Genomic DNA, 22,985 nt, shown 5'->3' with positions numbered 1-22,985 from the left:
TAACCCCGAGTTCTGGGCCTGGCTTGGAGCCCTTCACCTGCACTGACCCCTAGTCCTGGGGGTGGTTTGTGTGCTCACCCTCCCTAAGGGACAGCGACACTGCCTCCAACTGTGCCCGTCACTGGGGCCAGGAATCACAGCAGCTGGCAGTCTTGCACAGCTACCCACAGGACAAAGGAAGGGGACCCATTGCTCCCAGTGGGACCCCAGGCCAGTCTGGCCAAGTGTGAAATGCCAGGGCAAAGCTGCACGACCAGGGCCCGGGTGTGGGCTGGGGCGGGTCGAGCATCACTCGGAGACCCCTTTAGGTAACAGTGCCCGAGGGCTACAAGGTTAACGAGACCTATGGAGGTGCATGTGGGTGTCCCGTTTCAGGTGATTTTCACTGGGTTCCTGAAAACCTAAGTAATTCCCATACTTTGAACTTTTAACAACATGTGGCGTTGCTACATTAACATAAAAACAAAATGACAAAACTTATTTTCATTTTGAGGAAAAACAAAGTAGGAAGAAAGAAAAGAGAAGGAAACCAGTACACAGAGCACCCTAAACGCTGGGCTCTTTGCCTGCCCAGAGCTAGCTGAGGAGTGGCAGGCTTCCAAGAAGTCACAGTCACCTTTCCTGTCATCACCCAACACCCAGATGCCAAACCGGGGACAAGATGATGGAAACCAAGCAAGGATGGCAGCAACGGCCAGCAGCCCGTGGCCCAGCAGGCCGTTCAGGAGCAGAAGGCAGGTGCTGGGAGCTTTGCTGGAAGGAAGTACTAGACCTCTTCCCGAAGTCCACCTGCTGGGAGACTTGGACAGCAAGCTGCAAGGGGAACCCCAAGGCATGAGGCCTGCAGTCCCTGCCACAGAGCCCGTGCACCAGGGGCCTCGGGGTTGCTGGAAAGAGGCACCTCCACAGGTGGTGCTGTCCACCCATGTGCGCCCCTGTCGGGGCACTCGGAACACGGCCCAGGGGACAGTGGGTGCTGGGCTCCACTGCGAGCCAAAGCCAGCTCGCACCATCACAGTGCCAACCCCTGGCCGGCCTTCGGGTGACCACCCAGGACCCCACCCCCGCCCCCCAGCACCCCGAGCCCCGCGGGCCACCTGCTGCTCAGACTCCTGCCGGGGCTTCTCCTCCTCCGCCTTCCTCCTGAGCCTCCTGAATTCAGCTCTTTGCCCAGTTATTTTTGGTCTTTCTTGGTTTTAAATAAATTCATTTAAGGCTATAAATTTGGCTCTGATTATCATCTTAGCTAGATTCCAAAAGTTCCCAATGCGCAATGCTTTCCAGGCCGTTCCCCTTCGGGCGGCCAGCCCCCACTCTGAGGTTCCCCACATTTGGCCAGCACTGACCGCGGCGGGCGGTCCAGTTTCCAAACCCAGGGGCCGGGCGTCTCTCCCACCACTGACAGTGGTCAGACAGAACACACGCTCTCTGAAGCTGTTCTGCCCTCTGGTGGCTCCCTCCTTTCTGTTAGTCACCGCCAATGGGTCTGACCACCGGCTGGTGCGTCCGTGACTTGAGTGTCACTGCAGCTCTAGGCTGGGCCCTCAGCAGCGTGGCGCCCACCTGCCCGACTGCTGGAGGCGCTCACCCGCCTGGAGTTCTGGGCCCCCACCAGACCCCCCCACTGCCTGCCCAGTGAGAGGATCCTGCCTGATCATCGCAAGCACTGGATGAAGCCTGGCTCCACCCCTGCACCCTCCTGACCCTGCCCCACCAGCCCTGGAGCTTGGGGGAGCGGCGCCCCACCATTTCACCACACGGCCCCTCTGCCATGCCAGCCTCCAGACTGAGGGGCTATGCTAACTAGTTCCTTCCCTCTCTCGTGACAAAGCATCAATGGAGGAAATGTTAAAAAGGCAAGCCAAAGGGGCCCACGCTGTTCAAATCTCACAGCTCCTCCAGACCTCTCCACTCTCCCCCCCTCCCCCGCCTCTGACTCCCTTGCAAGCCTGAACTTTGACCCCTGTGCCCACAATAGCTCCTCGGGCAAAAGCCCAGCAAGGTACCCCCACCCACCACCACCTTGGAAGGGTTTTGAAGTTTTTCAGTGGCTGCCATTGAACAAATAGGAACGTCACCCCAGGTGCCCAAGTCAGAGGTAGAAGAACAGCCACACGCCAGCGAGGCCCGAGAGGCCTCTGGAGCGGGCGTCCCGGTCCTCTGCCCGCACCCAGGCCGCTCCTCCCGCAAACCCCGGGAGTCTCTTGGGCTGGCATGTCCCAGGGGGCGGCCCTGGGTGAGGAGGGCCTGCGGGAGGGGCTGCTGCCCAGAGATGCAGAGGCTCCCAGCTTCCCACTGGGGGCCGCAGGCAGGGGTCAGGGGGCCAGGCACCCAGCAGGGTCACTGAGGTTGGGGCAAGTGTGCTTTCACCAGGCTTGATGTCCCCTCACCTCCCCAGGAGGTGCCCCATTATCCAAGCCAGGAGGTCTGACTTCCCTTCCCCAGAGCAGCCTGCAGGTTCCTGGCTCACTGCTGCCCCCGCCCCTACCGGGTGAGGCCCCTGTGGCCTCCATCCTGGCCCCAGCAGAGGCCCCAGCCTGAAACAAGCTCCCAGGCTCCGGGCAGCCCATGCTGGCTGCCTGCCCACACCTGGGGCGGCTGGGGCTCTGGGGGCAAATGCCGCCTCTCGCCACTCAGTCGCTCCACTGCAACACGAACACAAACTGCACAGCCTCGAACACCAGATTTAGCTCCCGCCCCCAGCCCACCCACCCTCCTCTCCCAAGCAGCTCTGGGACGTAAATCAAGTGAGCATGGCTTAACATGTTTCAGAAAATACTGAAAAACAAATCTCTATTTCTAGCACACTGCCTGCACGCTCACCCCGCAGAACTATGGGGCTCTGCTCAGGCACGAGGTTTCAGGGGAAGGAGGCGGAGGCTGGTGGGAAAGCCTTCCCCCTCCGCCCCCACCCCACTGCACTGCAGCAAGGCTCCCGTGCAGCCCAGACACCCCACACCCCGCCCCCATCTGTGCCGGATCCTTCGGGCAGCAGGGACTCCCTCCCCTCCTGCTTCACGAGGAAGGCTTTGCAGCGCCTCAGAGAGGGCACGGCCTCCAGCCAGCCCGGCACCCTCGGACACCCGGCCTGGCCTCCGGGACTCAGGCCCTGGAGAAGATGGCCCAATGGATGGGGCCGCTGAGGGCACCGCACACAGACCTGAAGAACAAGGGGCCAGCAGGCCACACCCACTCAGGTCAGCAGGGGGAAGGGTCAGGGAGCCCCCACAGCCCACCCATCTGGGGATGGATTTCAGGGGCTGTGTGACAACAGAGAAGCCCAAGGGAGAGGGTCTATCTTGGGGAGATGAGGAGAACCCTAAACAAAATAATAAGCCAGATAAAACTTTGAGGGACTCTGTGGGGGAGTGGGAGAAGGGGACAAGGGCCCCGGCCCACAGGGGGAGGCCGGTGGCTGTGTCCCTGTGCCCACCAACCAAGACTAAGGCATCTGCAACCCCACCACAGTCTCAGTTTCCTAAAAAACACCAGCCGCCCCCCAGGTGCCAGGACTGTGCCCACCACGAGGACTCTGGGTGGCCTTCCAAGGCGCTGTCGCCCACAGCAGCTGGAGGTCGCGCTCCAGGAGTGGAAGCACGAGGAGGCCAACATTTGTGAGGACCTGCCTCAAGGTGCCCAGCAACACACAGCCTCTCCTGGGGCGAGGCCGGAGCGGCGGTCGTCCACAGACGAGGGGAGACCTGGCGAATCCACGGGCTTGTCCATGTCCCAGGGGCACAGGAGGGAGAGTCAGTGGGGGCAGTGCTGTTGGGCTTCCCCATCCCCGGAACGGGGAACGGCCTGACCCTGGCACCCTAGCCCTCTTCTCTGGCCCAAAGCCTCCCCACAATGAAGCTCAGGCTTCCTCGGTTGCACAAAGTGGGAAGCCCAGAAACAGGGGCACAAGCTGTATGTTCCTAAAAACGCTGGGGTGTTTCCTTAGAAAGCTGCACATAGTCACCCATCTGACAAGACAAGGCCACGCAACCCCTCCCCAAACGAACACATCCCAGCACCTGGCCTCAGTCAAAGAAGCTGGCAAAGGCGCCTGGTGCGGGCTCCTCAACACGGGCACCACCCGGAGTCCGAGCTGTGCTCCAGGATCGGAGGCGGGGCAAGAGGGCCAGCCTGCTCTATCCGCTGGCCACTGGTGGGCAGATGCGGCTGGAGGCAGAGGGTAGGTAGGGAGGCACCTCCAACAGGCCCCACAGCCTGTCCCACCCCCACCATGCAAAGGCTCTGTGCCTGCTGGAGCTGTCTTTGAATACCTGCCACCTCCCACTGGCTGGTCATCTCTAAGCCCCGCCCAGCTGGAGTAGCCCGGCTGTGGAGGGGCCAAAGCTCTCGTTGGTGGGTGCCAGCAAAGGGCCGGCCCCACTCCCTGGTCCACCACACAAATCAACTTGTGTGCTGCTCAGCCTGTGGAAGCCTCTTTCCAGTCACTGGGCCCTCAGCAGCAGCTCAGTACAGCGCCCACAGGCAGGACCTGTCGACCTGGGACGGCCCTCTGCAGCTCAGCGCCCCAGAGCCAAGACCGCTGGTCGGAAGTGCCAGAACTCCTCCTCGGGCCCGCGCGCACGCGTAACACGTGCCCACCCCACCCCACAAAGCAAGCCAGGCTCACGGGCCAATCACATGCCAGATGCTCTCCAAACTGCTGGCCTGGTCAGACTCCCGGGCTGCCCTGCTGCCATGAGGCCTCACGCTGGGGCAGGGCTCCAGCCTGGCCCTCAGCTGCCCCTCCTGGGACGCCCCAGGCTCTGTCCCAGGACTTAGCAGAGGTGACACGTGCCCCGAAGACTGCGCTGGGTGACCTGCTCTGGGCAAGTGCCTCTGCCCTGGAGCTCAGGCCTGAGGGGACCACTGCGTGGCACTTCTGGCCTCAACCCAGCTAAGAGAGCCAGCCCAACAGCACTGCCCCGATGGACTCTCCCTCCCTGCCCTCACTGCTGCTGTGCTCCCCCAGCCCTGACCTCAGGCAGGACACTCCTGGGCACAGAGCGCCCCCTCCTGGCCAAGGTATCACCCCAGCATTGCTCCCTGTGCTGGCTTCACCTTGAGCCTCTGACTCCTCTCCCACCTGTGCTGTCCCTTCTCCAAGGTGGGGAACAGGGAGCTCGGGGGGCTGCTGCTCCACTGGAAGAAAAACACAACAGTCTCCCCGCCCCCCAGCCCACTCAGGGCTCTGCCTGGGGACTGTCACTAAGTGGTCCTCCTAGTCTAAAAACCAAGGTGCCACGGGGTTGGTCCCCTCCTGCTGGGCCAGAATGGGAAACGCAGCAGCAGACCTGGGACACATGCTGCCCCAGGCCGGCCTCCTGCACAGGCCAGTAACCCGAAAACAAGCAGCCATCACCACTGGACACCAAAAGCCCCACGAGAGAGACGAGTGAGTGTGGTAGGCCTGGTTCCCTCCCGGCTGTGCCCCTTGGCTGTGCCCCTCGGCTGTGCAAGTCCCTGCAGGTCCAGCCCACCCTCCAAGCCTCTGTGTCCCCACCTGGAATCGAGAGTGCTTTCAGATGCTCCATCCTCATCTGTGTGACAGACCTCTGGGCACCTGGGACCAACTGGGAGGCCTGGGGCTGCTAGGCCACAAGCTTCAGGAAGTGGCTGGGGACAGCTGTGCTCGATGAGACACCAGCCACCTCCTGGGCCAGAATGGGAAAGCCCAAGTGACCCGGAGCCCAGACTCTCGCCCTTCTAGGAAGACGAAGAGGGAACGGATATCACAGCAGGAGCCCGGGAGGACTCCACACCTGCACAGACGCTGGGGCAGGGCTCCAGCCTGGCCCTCAGCTTCCCATCCTGGGACGCCCCAGGCTCTGTCCCAGGACTCCGCAGAGGTGACACGTGCCCCAAAGGAGTCACTGCAGGTGTCACAGAACTACAGCCTGCAGCGGAGCCCCTCCGGCCGACGGCACCTCATACACCCTCAAGTCAGGACTGTCGCGGAGGAGCCAGAGGACAGCACAGGCTCAGCCTCCACAGATTCTCCCCCCCACCCCGACTCCCGGGGTTCAGCAAAGCAGCCCTGCTTTAGCCCCCTGGCCCTGACCGGTGGGCTCTGTTTTAACAAACTGCCCAAATCCAGGCTGCTCAGCCACACCGCCCTGCCTCAGTAAGGCACTGTTGGCTGACTGCGTCCCCGCAAACCCAGGGCCGGAACAGACCCCGGGCACTGAGGGCAAGAGGGCTGTGCTGGGGCAGCCCCATACTGCATGTTCACGCCTTGATATCCGCCCAGAGACCAGACACTTCGGTCGTGATGCCGCTCCCCTGCCACTAGGACACGCCCGGAAGGATGTCCTTTCCAGCCAGAGGGGGCACAGGATGCCGGCCAGTTCTGCTCAAGTGGCCACCTGTGGGACCCAACACCCGGCTGCCACCACCAGCCAGGAGTGCCCAGCAGGCTCACCGCAGGTCTAGGGGGAGAGAAGGAGTTGGGGGGGGGGAGGAAGGAGGGAGACAGGACAGTCAGACCTCTAGGAAGAGGCCGGGGGCTCCCAACCCTGTGCCCCAGAGTGGGGCTGGTGTCATGGGTGCCCAGGGGAAGACCCATGGCATGGCGACGCACAGCCCGTGTTTGACAGGGACACTGAGGTGGGCAGAGACACGCCTGAGCTGCACACTCTGGCTCCCACATTCGCTGGCCGACCTGGTGGGGAGCCCGACCCGCCTTCACTGAACCATCAGGTGCCGCCTACGACTCTGCCCGCTGCATTTGTTCTAACTCAGCTCCACTGTCACGGCTCTGCTGACCTCCCGGGGAAACCCCGACTCCCAGGCCACGCACCCCAGGGAGTGGGACGGTGACATCCGCTTTGTGGCCCGGGTGCTGGGACTGGGTGAGGAACAAACAGATGGCAAGGGGGACGAAGGTGAGCTCGTGTCCCCTTCTTCTCTCCTCTGGGCACCGGGACCAGGAGCCTCTGCAAGCCGCCTCGCACTCTCTGCACCCCAAGCCACCAGCTGCCCCTCGGCCTGGGCCCCGCCACGTCCCATGGCAGACACAGAACCGTGCGGTGGCACCTCCAGGAGGACGACTGACGAGGATCTCAGACCACCAGGCGGGCCAGTGCACGAAAAGCCCCCACAGGGGGGAAAAGGCGCCCCAGGGGCGGGCTGCAGCTGCGTGCTGCCTTCCCTTTTCGGGGGGAGCAGGCGAGGCTGCAGCAGGCGCTGGTTCCCAGTGCCCTCCTGGCTATCGGATCCAAAACTGGGTTTCGGGGCTAGGTCACTGACTCGCCAAAGAGCTGGCTGAGGTGGCTTCCGACAGGACCCTCCGCCGCCCAGCCCAGTGGCTGTATTTACAGCTGTACCTTCTGGCTACCCTGCCCTGAGCACCAACAAGTCTGACTCGGAGCATGAGGGGCCCCCGGCCACGACTGAGGGTGGCAAGCAGCCTCCAGGTGCCTCGGAAGCAGGAGGAAAGGCCCGTGCCCACCCCAGCTGTGGCAAAGGCCCTGTGCCTGACCCCAACGGCAGTGGGATCCCGAGAGTCCTGGGCTACACCTCATACCTGGCTGTTGGCCCCCCTTGGCCCTCGGGAGAGCCCGTCCCCTCTCTCCCTTCTGCCTGCCTCTTCCTGCTCACAGGTGGGGAAGGGCAAACCGGAAAGCCCCACATGAGTGGGGTGATCCCGATGCCAGATGCTCAGCCACAGCTGCTGGGGTGAGCAGGGTGGGGGGGTTAAAGGCCACCACCAGGCGAGCTGCTGGAAAGAACAGAGGGACCCCCCACCCCCCACCGGAGCCCAGGGACTCCCCTCCTGCTTGTGTTGCTGAGTCTCCATGGCTACGTGGCTGCAGAACCCCTGCAGAGGCAAGTCAGAGCATGGGTTCCAGAGCTTCACTCAGGTGGGACCAAGGGATGCCTGAGGTCAAGGGCGGACAGTTAGCACTGAGCCCAGGGACAGTCCAACAACCGAGTCCAGGTGCCTTCCACCCTCACCCCCAACTGAACTCCCACAGCCCCTTCTCAGCTGCAGGGCCAGGCCCAGCACCCTAACGCAGGTCACAGGTCTGGTGCGGGGGTGGGGGCAGGGGCGGGAGAGGGCAGACCTGTCTCTGCACCTCACCCCATGGCCCAGGCAGGGAGGGGCCATGGGAACAGCTTCCACAGGCCCCGAGGGAGGGCAGTCCAGGGACCCAGACCACCTGGGCCTTGACCCGCCCCTCCATGCCTCGCAGGCCAATGCCCTCACCTGGTGCCCGTGGAGCGTGTAGAGCAGCCGGCCCTCCATGAGGTCCAGGATCTTCAGGGTAGAGTCGCTGGAGGCGGTGGCCAGGTAGTTTCCCGACGGGTGGAAAGAGAGGGCGTTCACCGCCGCACTGTGCACTGGGGAAGGGACACCCGTTAGGCACGGCTGGGAGGCCGGGGGCGCTGCTGCAGCCTGAGGGGGGGCCACCCAAGGCCAGGCTGGGGTGGTCATCGCTCAGAGGGGCTATGAGGACCCCCGCAGTGTTGCCCAGGACAGTGCCGCCATCTATAGGCAAGAGGAGACTCATCTGGGCATAGGGCAGGCAGTGGAGGCCCAGGGCAGAGGAGGCGTGTGGCTGGGCAGAGGGACAGTGACTCTCCCGACCCTGTGCCACCACACAGTGCAGAGCAGGGCATTGCAACATGACACCGCCTCCCATGCGGCCCTGGCTATGCCCTGATGCCTCCCCCCTACAGGAGGGGTGTGGGGGCAGTGAGTGGACAGGTCAGGCTGGGTTTCCGGCCTGGCCCCACACCGGCCCACCCTGTGGCCTGAGCCAGCGCCCAACACTCTGAGCCTGTGTCCACCACCGCGGCGCCCACGAGCTAGCAGCACTGTGGGGACGCTACCAGGTCAGGCCTGGCGGAGTGCTGCAGAGTGGGCCCCTGATGTCCCTCTCCACTTCCCCAGACATCCCCTGCAAATGCCGGTCCTGCCGTCTTCCCCCTCAGCAGCTCCACCCTGTCCACAACCTGCTTCTCCCACTTTCCCAGCCCACCCCTGACCAGCCATCCTGGTGTCCCTCACTCTCCAAGACCTGGCCACCCAGCCCTGTCGGCTCCCCAGCTGTGGGACTTTTCACTCCTTGTTCTCCACAGGTGGGGGAGACTTGCCCACCTCTCCCCTTGGCCTTGAAGTTCCTTGCTTAGTCGCCACCTCAGGCAAGCCTCCCTCGACCCCCTGTCCAGGCCACCTCCTGGCTGGTCTCCAGCCAGTGCCCTCTTCACAACAGCTGCTGGACTCAGACCGGGTGCCCGAGACCACACCCTCTACCAGGCAGGCGCTGCATTGGGTCCTCAGCTCCCAGCTCAGTGCCTGACTCAGGGTGGGGCTCAGAAAGTGATGGGTGAGTGGGACCCAGGAAGGCCACACGGGGACAGTGACGTGTGGACCAGCAACATTGCAGCTTCATTACAGCTTCTCAGAAAGACCCAGTGCCTTCGTGCCCATCACCCCGGGCCTGGGGAGGGAAACCAGAGAAACGAAGATGACCAAGAGCCCTTGAAGTTGGAACTGTCAGTCTCATGGAAAATTCAAAACCAACCCCATTCTGGCACTGCCAGGCCATCTGCGGGACCCCTGCTGGGCCAGGGAACACAGCCACCATAATCAGCCCACGGCACAGGCCCAAGCTCATGGGGGAGGCAGCCCCCCCAAAGCCCCCAAGGGCTTTGCATTCACGTCTGGACACTGTCTAACCCAGGGCTGTGGGGAAGGGCCCATACCCTGAGGGTTTAACAAAGCTGGTGGCAGGGAGAGCAGAGAAATAGAGCCACAGCCGACCCCAGGCAGGGACTGAACAGGCACAGGCCGACCCCAGGCAGGGACTGTCAGTAGTCACTATGGAGGGACACACACACACGTGTGCAGGCCCGGAGAGGGAGGACAGCAGTCGAGGGACTTTTCATTTCCACTCTGCACACCTCCCAAGAGTACTTTTGGCACCGGAAGAGCTCCCAGGACGGCACAACTGCAGGAAGGATGAGACATGAGTCCTTCGTGCTGGGAGGCAGGAGACCCCAGGCAGGCCGGGCTGGTCCCTCGGGCCCCTCAGGTCACCACCTGCAGGCTGAGAGCCAGGACCATGCCCGAGGGAGGCTAGGCTCCCCAGAGTGCCAGTTCCCAGCGGCAGTGCAGTGGGGCAGGAGGGGGCAGAGCACTGTGAGAGTCCTGCCCACCCAGGACCCCTGGGCTCCCTTAAATGCCACTCCCAGGACACACCTCTGCCCAGGGCAAGGGGCAGGTCTCCAGGAAGAACACAATACCAGGCCCACCCGAGACAAAGCTGGCAAAGGAGCAGTCGGGCAGGAGACTGGATCAGGGGAGCCTAGGGCCCCCAGCACCACCAGGGCATGAACACCACACTGGGGCCTCCCACCTGGATCAAGGCTGCTCAAGTGCGGGACGTCTCCCAGAGGAAAGGCACAAGCCCGGCTCCACCACAAACAGCAAGAGTACCAGAGGCCTCCTGGCTGGCTGGGGAGGGGGGTGGCCCACAGAACCGTCTGCTCCCGAAGAGAGCTCAGCCTGGCATGCCAGGCATGGGGACGACACCCAAGGAGGGATGCCAACCAGCTTTTCCCATGCGCCCTCCCGCCTCTTCCACAGGCCCCCCCCAGCCTGGGGCCGCCCTCTAGCTCTAGGGAGGGTGTGGGCCAGCCAGGGAGGCCAGGAGTGAGAATCAGGCCCACACAACAGCCCCACAGAGGTTTGACTACCTCCCAAGGGGGCGTGTTGCCCGTCATGAGCCCGACCAGTGACTGTCCACACACAATCCATTTTCAACAAGCCCAGAGTGGCAGGCCCTGGTCTCAGCTCCATGGCAGGTACCAGTGGTCACAATCGACAGATGGGGACCATCTGGAGACAAGTGTGGGTTCCTGGCTATTACCCCCCCCCCCTGATCCTCACCTCTATCCCAAAGATGGGACTCCCAAATCGGGGTCAGAGGTACACCGACGTCAGGATCTGGCAAGTCGCCAGGGGCCTGGAAGGGTGGGACGGAGGCCACGGCAGACCCTGCCCCTAAATGCTGGGGAGTGGTCACTGCTTGTGGGCAGCAGCGGCTGAAGGGGAAACCTGGCATCCACACTCCACTCCGCCCACCCAGCACGCAGAGGCTGTCTGCAAATCTGGCCCACTGACCGTCGGGCTGCAAACCAGCCAAGGGGCCCGGAGGAACCCCAGGTACCCAAGCAGAAGGTGCTTTTCTGAGACAGGCCCCACCCCCAATGCCAGTACCAAGGGCTGGGCTGACCTCACCCAGAGTGACCTCTCAGGGTCAGCAGCTGGCACTGCCCATGACCTAGCAGCTCTGTGTTTATGGAGCTGTGGATTTGTGCAAGGAAGGGGCCCTGACCCCAGCACCCAGGACACACTGAAAACTCCTCCCCGTGAAGTCACATCAGTGCCATGCGAGGCTGGTGGGAGAGGGCCAGAGAGGAGGCCAGATCAGGTGGATGGCACACTGCCTTCTTACCACCCCTTTCGGTCTCAAAGTGACAAAGGACGAAAGCCTGCCCTGCGGGCTGCACAGCTGGTTTAAGTCCTGTGACCACCCCTGGGGCAGGGTGGGGGGTCTGCTGAGGGCCAGTGGACTGAGACCCAGGGGCTCTGGCCTGCAGCTGCAGCTTCAGAGGAGGGCCAAGGCCTCCAGGTGCCTGAGCGAGTCAATGACTAGAATCAGCAAGGAGCCCAGCGTGGGATGCAGGCAGACGCCAGACTTGGGAGCCTTGAGTTGGAGACCCAGATGCATAGCTTCCTGCTAGGGGACCATGGGTGAGCCTCGGTCTATGCACCCCTGGCCCCCAGTGACTTGGGGGATGGGCAGCCCTGTCCTGCTGATCACCCAGGCCTGTCCCTGGACGACAGACCTGTGTGTGCCCGGACACCGTACGGCACGCTGTGGTTCTGGGACCGGCACTGCTGCTCAGCAGTCTGAACAGCCTTCATGTGGGCTCAGAGCACATGGAGCCTCACCCTCCTCCGCAGGGACGGGCGCTCGGGACGCCGCAGACCCGCCCCCTGCCTCCCCCCAACTGGGAGATCAGAGCTGCTCCCCACAGTGATCGGCCAGAGCCAACCAACTCTGCCTGAGACAAATGGCACCGGCCGCCTACCGTAGCCCAAAGTGACTCCAACCACCCAACCCCGGGCCAGCAAGTGCCCTCCACAGGAGCACAGCCACGGGGCGGCTGGCCACACACCACAGTACTGTGGACAAAGTTCTCGCAAAACAGCCCGACAACCTCACACCCCCAAAGCCTACACAGGGGTGCATGGTGCTTCCCCAGAGTCACCAGGGACACTCTGGCTGACACGGTGTCCTTAAACACGCTCGCCTGAGGACCCAGGACAGGAAACCACTCGGGTGTCTGCTGCTGGAGACCTGAGAGCCTTTCTTAGGGGCTCAGCCTCCAAACAGAACCCAGCCCCACAGGGGGGGGGCAGCATCTCCAGGAGCAGGTTCTACTGTGGGGACAGGACCTACCCCCACACCCACTGCCCAGCCTGAGAAATCAGGAACCCCAGGGACTTCTCTGCAGCATCCCCCTCTCTCCTCGAGTGCTTGCGCCACTCCCTCCTGCCCACCCTCTGCACAAGACCCCACGATCCTTCACCCCCACTGTCACCCTTGGCCCTCCAATGCTGGGGGAGGGGCCTGCCCCCCCCAGACCTTCTCCTCCAAGGCCCCTCAGTCACAGGGACCCAGGATGGGGCCTCACCCCTGTTCATGCCCTAGGTCCCTGGGTCTGCACCACCCCACCCGGACGCTCAGCCCTCACCTAGACACCAGGAACAGACAGCCCACCCACCAGTCATGCAGGCTCTCGGCTTCCTTCCTGGCACTGCTGTCCTCATATGCCCCCGTCCCTTTGCTCGGACGATGGGCCAGTCCCAGCACAGCCAGCCTGCCTGCATCTTTGGAACCCTGGGCCAGAGCTTGGCATCCAACACCCTCCCCAGTGGGTCCCGCCGACACCAGGCCAAGTTCATGACCCAGCAGAGGGGCACCGGGCCCCTCTCACCACACCCCCCCCGCAACACTGTACTGTGAGCCTCAAAAACTCATAAACTCAATCCCTCCACAGATAGGGGTCAACCCGACCTGTCCCAGCCCTTCCTCCNGATGGGCCAGTCCCAGCACAGCCAGCCTGCCTGCATCTTTGGAACCCTGGGCCAGAGCTTGGCATCCAACACCCTCCCCAGTGGGTCCCGCCGACACCAGGCCAAGTTCATGACCCAGCAGAGGGGCACCGGGCCCCTCTCACCACACCCCCCCCCGCAACACTGTACTGTGAGCCTCAAAAACTCATAAAGAAGGCACTGTCACCAATCCCTCCACAGATAGGGGTCAACCCGACCTGTCCCAGCCCTTCCTCCCGACCTGCCCACACGCCTCCATGCCTGCCCACCTTCCCCAGTCTCCAGTCCAGGCCTGGGGCAGAAGAAAGGCCTCTAAGCCTGGTGGGGAGGGAGAGACATGATCTCTGACCAGAAGACAGACCCCAGCAGCTCTGTTCTAGAAGTCTCTGAAAGACGTCAGTGACAGACCCCAGGGCAACCCTGGAGGAAAGGCCTGCCTCTTGTGGCTGGCCTCTGCCACCTGGTGGGGCTTCAGGGTACTGCAGGCTGGCCTGGCAGGGACCACCAGACCTCCTGACTCCAGACTAAAGCTCAGCCTCACCTGCAGTGCACCTGGCTTCCCGCTTTGCGCCAGGCACTCTGAGTCCTCCACAGGGACCACTCAGTGTCCTGCCCACGCCCCTGCGAAGCAGCCCTGGCACTGTCCCAGGAAGCTCGGAGGGGTAGTGGGCCCCACTTGGAAACTGAAGCTGCTGCAGTGCCCACCCTCCGCCACGAGCTTTTCAGGACCATCGCTCCCCCTTCGTGGGAGGCCTGTCACTCTGGTGACCCAAGAAAGTGCTACCCCCAAGCCCCTAAGAACCGGCTAGGAAGGGCTTGTGGGGGTTTGGGGGAGAGCTCTGAACCACGGGTCCCACACCTTTGTTCAGCAGCGTCTGTCGTTTTCAGGTGTCAATTTTTAGGAGTGAGCCCATGAACTTTGAACTCAGTCCCAAGTCACCGATCCCAGTTCTCTGCAGCCAGCTCTGCCCCTTCCTGGCCTCGGCCCCAAGCCCACAGGCCCACCAGCAGTGGGCCCACAGCCAGTGACTCGAGGTACTGCCCGGTCGCATCTGCTCAGACAAGCACCGAGACCCAGCACCTTCAGCTACCACACCCAGATCACACCGGGTCTGCCCCCACCCCCCACCCACCCCAACTGCCTGAGGCCCCCTGCCTTCCAAGGGCTACAATTAAATAAGGGGTACAGCCCAGGGCTGGCTCCTGAACCTGGACCCAAGCTAAACTGACCCTCCATACAGCTCACGGTCCCACATCTGTGGGGGACCCCAGGCAGCCAATGTCCCACCAACACTGACCTCTTTTGACAGACCTGTCCCCTTCATGGGTCAAGGGTTGTCACCTCAGACCTGGAGGGCACAGCCTCCATTACAGGGGGAGGCAAGGGGCACAGGCAGCCCTGGAGAGGCGCCTCCCGAGAGGAGCCCTGGCCAGGGACCCATCGAGGGCTCCACCTCTGGCCGGGCCATGACTCATAAATGGGCACAAAGGGCACGGTGCGTGCCGGGTAGCACCAAGGCTCCACGAGGGAGAGCCAGGCCTCAGAATGCAACCCCGGGAGACCCCACCCGACCTGGGGCTCCTCCCCGCCCATAGGGCTGTTCTCAGGCCCCTGTAAGCCCCCAGTGACGAGCCAGACACTGGTGGCCTGGGTCCAGGCGCCTGCACGTGGACACTCACACTGGTGATGCTGCAGCAGCCGGTGAGTCCGCACGTCCCATAGCTTCACCGTGTTGTCCATGCCGGCAGCAGCGACACACGTGCCGCTAGGGTGGAAGTCCACGCAGGTGACAAAGCTGCAGAGACAATGTGCCGCGGGCTAAGGAACTCTGCACCGACTCAGAGCAGAGGCCCAACAGCCAGCACCGTCCCGTCCCACGTCTGGTCACGCTGTCCACAAATGCTCCCTCCCCCCCTGTCTCTGCAGCAGGTGGCCGCAGGAGAGCAAGGAGGAGCGGACCCAGCAGTGGCTGTAGCGACCTGAGCTGGACTCACCAGAAAGCGTCGCCTTCTACACACAAGGAAGGAAAGCAGTCTTTAGACTGAGGGCCAGCTGGCTGTTCAGGCTTTTGGGGCCCTGGGGCCCTCACCACCCCCGTGGGGGCCTCCAGGCTGGTATCCTGGCCAGCTCTCAGGCGGAGCCCTGACAGCAGGGGCAGAGACGGGGGCTCATCTAGCGACGCACGGCAGTGAGTCCCTGCACAGATGCAGGCCTCTCCCCCTCCTGATGACAGGGCAGCACAAACAGCCACCGTCTGCTCCAAGGCCAAGAGGACCCTTCTACTTACAAAGCCCCCACCACAGAGGACACACCCATGTGCCTTTTGGGGTCTGGGTGCAACTGCTTCCAGACAGACGTGTCACAGTCCTGAGAGCCAGAAAGTGAAGGGAAAGAAGTGCCCCAAGAATGACATGCCTTGGGGCCAAGCGCTCCCCCCACTGCCCAGGACGGGGAGGAGGTTGAGGCTTCCAGCCACACAGGAGAGGGTGGGGACCTGCAGCAGCAGAGCCATGGTCGCTGGCCTCACCACCGCTGCCACCCACAGGCAGAGGGTCTGGGGACTCACCCGCCATGTTCGCAGTATGTGTGGACGCACTCCCGACTGGTCTTGTCCCACAGCTTGACAGTCTTGTCATCGCTGGCGGACACGATGAGCCTCCCATCGGGGGAGAACCTGAGTCGGGCAGGGCACCAGTTGCACCACAGGCTGGCAGATGTCACGGGCGCCACATGCCGCCTCATACAGCACCTCCCTGCTGTGCCCACTACCGGAGCCCAGGGACCGCCGGGGCTACATGCCCTGCTCTGACCCGGCAACCCTCTGAGACGTGGCAGACACAGCAGGCCCCCACCACCGCACACGGCACATGGCGGTACTCACACTGACCGCTGGTGCTGCTTGGCATTGCAGTCAGAGAGGGTCAGCGGCACACAGCTACTAGCACAGTGGGGGTCTTGGGGTGCCACCACCAAAGGACAGTGCAGGCTTGACCCCTGTCTGTTGGCCTGGCCCCTCCCATTCTCAGAAGCCTGATGGTGAGACCTCTCAGAGCCCTCAGGGACCTCCCAGGACAAAGGGACCGGTGCTCTGGAGAACAAGTAACTTGTATGGGGTCCCCAGAACACAGCCATAGTCCCTGACCCCAGATTCTATGGGGTCCAGTGTCCCCAGACTCCTCCAAACTCTTCCACTGGAGACTCAACAGGCGAGGTCTCTGTCGAGAGGACAGAGACAGGTGGGAGCAGGCAGACCCGTATCTGCGACTCTGGGACCTGGGAGGCCCTCTGCGCTGGCCCGTCCCACAGCACTGCCACCTCCCACAGCTCTGCAACCATAGTGACCTCGGGCAGAACACCCCCAGGACCGCAGGCAAGCCTCGTGCCGGAGACTCGGGTTCAGCCCCTGCTCTGCCACTTGCCCGCTGTGTGCCCAGGGGCAAGGTCCTGCCCTATGCTGAGCTACAGCCTGCTCACCCCCACGACGGGGTGCCACTCCCCAGCTTATGGGACTGCCAGGTGGAACCAGAAAGCAGTGGAGGGAGGCGGTGCCAACATCACCTGAGTGTGGCTGGCACTGTTCATTGGCGGCCCTGACCTGTCGCCTCGGGCTGAGTTGGCCCAGATGTCAGTCACCGTGGCTGGCCACAGGATAACTGATCTGTCATACGTCAGCTCAGCAAAGCTTCTTTACCACTCACAGCATCAGAGCTACCCCTGCTCCCAGCGGCCAGGTGAGGGTGCGGCTCAGGAAGCTGGAGGAGCAGCCATCCGCCCTGGGTCCTGAGGCCAGCACCCGGCAGCCCTCTGCGCTCCCCCAAACCCCGGGCTCCATCCGGGGCCTGGGGCCTGAGGCCAGCACCCGGCAGCCCTCTGGGCTCCCCCAAACCCCGGGCTCCTTCCGGGGCCTGGGTCCTGAGGCCAGCACCCGGCAGCCCTCTGGGCTCCCCCAAACCCCAGGCTCCTTCCGGGGCCTGGGTCCTGAGGCCAGCACCCGGCAGCCCTCTGGGCTCCCCCAAACCCCGGGCTCCTTCCGGGGCCTGGGCCCTGAGGCCAGCACCCGGCAGCCCTCTGTGCTCCTCCGAACCCCGGGCTCCTTCCGGGGCCTAGGGCGGGATGCTCACCTGGCACAGCGGACCCAGTTGATGTGCTGGCTCAGGGAGAACAGGAATTTCTGGCGATGAGTTGACCACACCTTGACTGTCTTGTCATCGGAAGCCGTCACCAGGAACTGGCCATCGCTGCAGAAGTGGACGCTCCTCACAGTGGCCGTGTGGGCACGAAACACTGTTGACTCGCCTTTGCTGTGCGGACAGGCATCCAGAGTTGGTGACCTGAGGGCCACGAGCACGGCAACACTCTCCCACGCCTACCTGGGCCTGAGCAGCCCGAGACCCCCAGGAGCAGAGCCCCGGCCACCAGGTGCTGGCAAAAGCAGGCAGCCCCCCCCAACAGGACTGGGGTCCACCCCGAGTTCCCCTCCCAAGCCCGATGGGAGGGCCCTAACTGAAGCCTCAGCTTCTGCCGGCACCTCCTCGGGAGGGGGAGATGTCCCCCCAGGACCAGTCCAGAGCCAGGGTGGAGACAGTGCTGGCACCAGGGCCTCGGACTCAGACAGGTCCCTCCCAGCCTGTGACTCACACATTGGGCACCCAGATGCGGACAGTCTTGTCACGGGAACCTGAGGCAAGCAGGTGTCCGGAAGGGGAGAAGTTCACGGAGGTGACGGCATCCTTGTGGCCCGTGAAGCGGTAGGCACGTGACTGGGGCTTCATGTGCCAGACCATGAGGCACGAGTCCATGGAGCCGCTGGCTGAGAGGAGCAGGAACCCTGTGACGCTGGCCCTAGCAGGCCTCGGGGCTCCACCGGAACTTTGGGGTGACGATGGAGGGAGGAGCAGCAGCCCTTTTCCCCATGGGAACGGGCCACACTGCCAGCGAACGCTGACCAGGAGTTTGGAGCAGGCCCACGTGGGAACCAGACCAAGAGACGCCCTTCGTGGCCAGCCCTGAGCGGCAACCCAGGGGGCCTCGGGGAAAACCCGACCCCCGTCAGGTGGCTCCCAGGTCTCCCAAACACACCCTGCAGCCCTGGGGCGTGAGCCCAGCCCACTGGGTTTGCCACTCTGGAGCCCAGAGGAGGTCCCCAACATGGACCAAAAATGATTTCAGTTTCCTGTTAACCTTAAGTGACCACAAAGCCAGCAGCCCCTGGCAGGAGACCTTGACGGTAAGATGAAGGGGGAATCCTGCCCACAGAAACCAGGAAGCGCAGCCCTGACTGCCCCCGCCGAGCAGCCAAGTCGAGGGGCACCAGGGGGCACAACTACGGCACAAGGACAGTGCGGGAGGGGCACGCGGGCCCTGCTCCACACCCTTTTCTCTGGTAGGCATCTCCGACTAGGCGTGCCCACACTACTGTGGACGACGGAATCAATGGAGACCCGTGGAAAGGATCCAAGAGCTGGCTGGGTGTTCAGGGAGAACCCCAAACCCAGGCCCACTCTGAGAGGCAGTGAAGCCCCTAGACTTTGGAAGCCCCCAACCTCTCTGAGCCTCCACCCTTCTTGCATGTAGAAGGGAGCTCAGGAGCTGGAAGCAAGAGGCAGGTCCAGGCAGACCACGTAGGTCCTCATGCACCCCACGCCCACCTGTGCCACCCTCCCAGGTGGGAACCTGGCCTTCTCAGCTCCTAGAGAAGGAGCTAGCACCTAGAACAAGGCGTGCCCTCTTACCCAGCTGCTTCGTGTTGAGATTGAAGTCCACACAGGTAACTCCATCTCGGTGTCCCTTAAAATGCCTCTCCAGCGAGGGGTCCTCCTGGGGGAGACGAGGTCAAGCATGTGAAAGCTGGAAGAGAAGAGGTTTTCCCAGGGCCCAGCCTCGCCCTGTGACGACTGGGAGGGCCTAAAAACGCTCTCGGCCTGGCCCCTAAAGGACTGTTAGAACTAGTACGCAAATTCAGCAAGGGTGTAGGGTATGTTGCCAACATACAAAAATCAATCATTTTGATGCCTTTTTTAAAAAGATTTTATGTATTTATCTTAGAGGGGAAGGGAAGGAGAGAGTGAGAGAAATATCAATGTCTGGTTGCCTCTTTGTGAGTCCCCTGCTGGGAACTGGCCTGCAATCCAGGCATGTGCCCTGACTGGGAATCGAACCCCGATCGTGTGGTTTGCAGGCCCGCGCTCAATCCACTGAGCTACACCAGCCAGGGCCATTTTGATGCCTTTTTAAAGATCTTATTTATTTTTAGAGAGAGGAGAAAGGAGGGAGAAACAGAGGGGGAGAAACCTCAGTGTGTGAGAGCTACAACGATTAGTCGCCTCTCATGTGCCCCCAACTGGTAACCTGGCCTGGCAACCCAGGCATGTGCCCTGACTCGGAATCAAACCAGCAACCCTTTGGTTCTCAGGCCCGCGCTCAGTCCGCTGAGCCACACCAGCCAGGGCTGTTTTAATATTTTATACACCAGCAATGAGCCATCTGAAAAAAGTAAGGTAACGATTCCATTTATGATATATTTTTTTAAATTTAACATACATATAACTTAACAAAAGAAGTACAAAATGTACCCAGTGAAAACTACATCACTGAGAGAAATTTAGAAAGAACTACTTAAATGGAAAGGCATCCCTAGTCTGAAAAACGGGTATTTTTAAGGTACAGTACTCTCCAAATTGTTCTACATACCAACCTAATCCCTAAGAAAATTCTAGATGCTTTTTTTGTGTGGAAATTGACAAGTTGATCCTAAAACTCATGTGAAAATGTGGAACAGAATAAACAAAATTGTTTTTTAAAAACCTTTTAAAAAAGAAAAATCAGTCCCTGTAGAAAACAGCTTGGCAGTTCCTCAAAAACTTTAAACAGTTTTTATCAAATGACCCAGCAGTTCAGAGCCAACCCTTGAAAGAACTGAAAATGTGTTCAGACAAAAACCGGTGCACGATGTTCACAGCCTAAGACAGAAAGTGGGTGGGCCTGGCGTCCTCCGTGGGTGAGCGGATCGATGACATGGGGTCCACCCAGGTTTCTCGTGGCGTTCTCAGCCCTGAAGGACACAAAGCTCTGGCAAGCACACGCTGCAACATGGATGGACCTCAAAAACACACTCCTAGTGAAAGAAGCCAGTGCAAAAGGCCACATTTTTTCTGATTCCATTTATACAAAACATCCCAAACAGGCAAATCTATAGACACAGAAAACAGATCAGTGTTTGCCAGGAACTGGGCGAGCGAGGGAGACAGAGAGGGCAGTGACCGCTCATGGATGTGGGGGTTTCTCTGGGGTAACACACTGTTCTGGAATTAGACAGTGACAATGGCTGTGCAACACCGTGAAGTGACTAAAAAGCACTGAATGTTATGCTTAGAGGGGTGAATTTTATGGTATGTGAATAATGTTTCAATATTGTTATTTTTTAACTGGCCCTGGCTGGTGTGGCTCAGTGGATTGAGCGCGGGCCTGCCTGCGAACCAGAGTATCTCGGTTTGATTCCCAGTCGGGGCACATGCCTGGGTTACAGGCCAGTTCCCAGCAGGGGACACACGAGAGGCAACCCTACATTGATACTTCTCTCCCTCTCCCCTTCCCTTCCCCTCTGAAGATAAATAAACAAAATCTACAAAAAGAAAAAAAAGTTATTTTTTAACTGAAGGAAAGAAAATCGGGGTGCTCCAGCACCCCTCATCTCAGGAACCACATCTCACACGCTCAACCCCACTGTGGAATAGCCAGTGAACCCAAAGGTCAGCCCCGAGAGGCCCCTGGTGGCAGCATCACCATCTCCACTCCGCCTAGCGGCTGGGAGCCCAAGGTCAAGACCCTCCTTAGGAGCTAATACACCAGAGACTCTCCATCCAACAGCAGCTCCTGTCCTATCTCTTGAGTTTGATCCCGGCATGCGAACGCCTCCCCCTGCCCAAAATATCAGAAACCTCAAAGAAGCATTTTGGGTGCACCGGGGAGCCCACCAACACCAATGCCATTATACAGAGATATAGCCAAAACAAAGGTCCCCATGGCCCAGTGGCCAGCCCCACCCCCAACACACCTGCCTAACACTCCCTGGCAACCAGAGGGAGTGGTAGCTGGGGGACGGCCCCCAACAGAGCAGCAACTGCCTCACCTGAGTCTCTTGGAAGAACAAGAGTAAGATAGTGCCCACCTCTAGGCTCAGTGGGCAGAGGCAAGTTTAGGTCCAACCCTGAAATCTCCCAACACCCTCTGCCCCAATCCCAGGGGCTCTGCGGTTCATCCCCCGCAAAAGTGGTTTATATATTGGGGCCCGGGGAGTGTCTTGTGGGAAAAGCACTAGATTAGGGGTCAAAATGCTTTAGTCCTAGTTTGGGCCCGCGGCTCAGCTCAGATGCTTACCGGGATCAAAAGGTCACCACCCAGCCTCCCAGACTCTCAACCCAGGCAGAAAGCCAGCCAAGTTGGAAACCACCTCTCAAAACAAGGGCTGCGGAGTGCTCCCCGGGGCGCCCACTAGGGTCCCCGACCCAGCGCCCTTTGCACAGAGGGTAAACTGGGGCCGAGAGGTCGGGTTCGGAACCCAGAGTCCCACCCGCCGCCTCGCCACCCGCGGCCAGGTGTGCATTGTCCCGTGGGGAGACTAAGGTAGCACTTACCGGACAAGGCACAGCCATGGTGGGGCCCAGGACGCCCAAGGCGCCGGAGGAGCCCGAGGTGGCAGCGGCTGCTGCCGTTACAGCGCGTTCAGTTTCCGCGCCCCCAATCACCGCCAATAGCAACACCCGTCGCGTCCCCGCGCCCCGCCCACCGCCATTAAAGAGGACGCTGCGACTTAGCTATTCGCTCCGCGATTGGAAGCAGAGCTGTAGGGCCGGTTCCGTGGTGTCCGCTTCCACTTTTGCCAGGCCACGCAGCCTACGGATTGCGCAGCTAAAGACCCTCTTCACCGTCAGTCATCCTCCCTGAGAATTTAAAAAACCCTGGAAGAGGGGTTCGTCCCACCCTCCCGTATCCCGATTACAGAGTCGACGAGCACAGCCCTCTGGGAAATGCAGTTCCAAGAAGGGCGCCACCTTGCGTCTGGGTGAAGCTGGAACTACATTTCCCAAGATACCTTGAGGGAGTAATTGAGAGCCGGGGATTAACCACGGCGGCGAAAGTGTTAAGAATCCCGGAAATGAGTCGTATATTTTCCTTCAAAAGTGCTCGATAGGCCTGTTTTGTTTTTTTTTTCCGGTCAGTACCTTATTAAGAGCTGATTGTTCGTCCTTCTGGAGTTCTTTAAATGGTTCGTCCCTCCAAACGCGCTTAAAACAGTGCCGATTTCTAAAAACACCAGTCATCCTGATAGGTGTGGCTCAATTGATTGCGCTTCGTCCCCCGCAAGCAAAGCGAGGGGTCTCTGGTTCCATTCCTGGTCGGGACACACGGCCTGGGTTGCCGGTTTGTTCTGGGTCCGGCTGCCTACGAGAGGCAACGGAAAGATGTTTCCCTCCCATATCGATGGTTTCTTTCCTCTCTTTCCCCTTCTTCCCCCTCTCTAAAAATAAAATTAAAGATTTGTTTAAAAATAAAAATCTTCAAAACAAAACAAAACAAACCACTAGTCACTTGGAACTACAAGTGTGGAGTGGAGAGACCTAGGTGCCGTTCTCAGTTCTCCTTTGTATGTGACTTCCGGGAAAAATAGCCTTGCTCTGTGGGCCTCGGTTTCCCCGTTTGAGTGCTGCAGCCTGATTCAGCCCTGCGAGGCCCTTGTAAATCAGTAACATGCCGGCAGGGGAAGGAGACAAGCCAGGGGCCTGGCCACCAGAGGCCGCTGCTGCCCACTCTCTGCAGTGGGAAGGCCCAGCCTCTCCAGACCTTTCTACTGGTGTCTTG

General features: G+C 61.1%; 1 protein-coding gene across 2 annotated transcripts in view; it reads right to left on the bottom strand.

The window, feature by feature from the left end:
- Nucleotides 1–22,190, bottom strand: part of POC1A (POC1 centriolar protein A) — a 54,419-nt gene extending 32,229 nt beyond the window's left edge. Inside the window, exons 1-7 of one of the 2 annotated variants that reach the window (XM_037049566.1) lie at nt 21,761–22,190; nt 18,860–18,974; nt 17,766–17,937; nt 17,249–17,428; nt 15,694–15,801; nt 14,807–14,922; nt 8,204–8,337 (exon numbers count right to left, since the gene is read on the bottom strand). In XM_037049566.1, coding sequence (XP_036905461.1) covers nt 8,204–8,337; nt 14,807–14,922; nt 15,694–15,801; nt 17,249–17,428; nt 17,766–17,926 — 699 coding nt within the window. In that variant the 5' untranslated portion in view covers nt 17,927–17,937; nt 18,860–18,974; nt 21,761–22,190. The remainder of the gene's footprint in view (nt 1–8,203; nt 8,338–14,806; nt 14,923–15,693; nt 15,802–17,248; nt 17,429–17,765; nt 17,938–18,859; nt 18,975–21,760) is intronic. The other variant, XM_037049565.1, reaches the window with a different exon arrangement.
- Between the last annotated feature and the right edge of the window lie 795 nt (nt 22,191–22,985).

This window comes from Sturnira hondurensis, unplaced genomic scaffold, assembly GCF_014824575.4.
Source record: "Sturnira hondurensis isolate 20B ecotype Veracruz unplaced genomic scaffold, ASM1482457v3 Scaffold0006496, whole genome shotgun sequence".
NCBI classification, from domain to species: domain Eukaryota; kingdom Metazoa; phylum Chordata; class Mammalia; order Chiroptera; family Phyllostomidae; genus Sturnira; species Sturnira hondurensis.
Note: the sequence above shows the minus strand (reverse complement) of the source record. Positions and strands in the feature narration are given on the sequence as shown.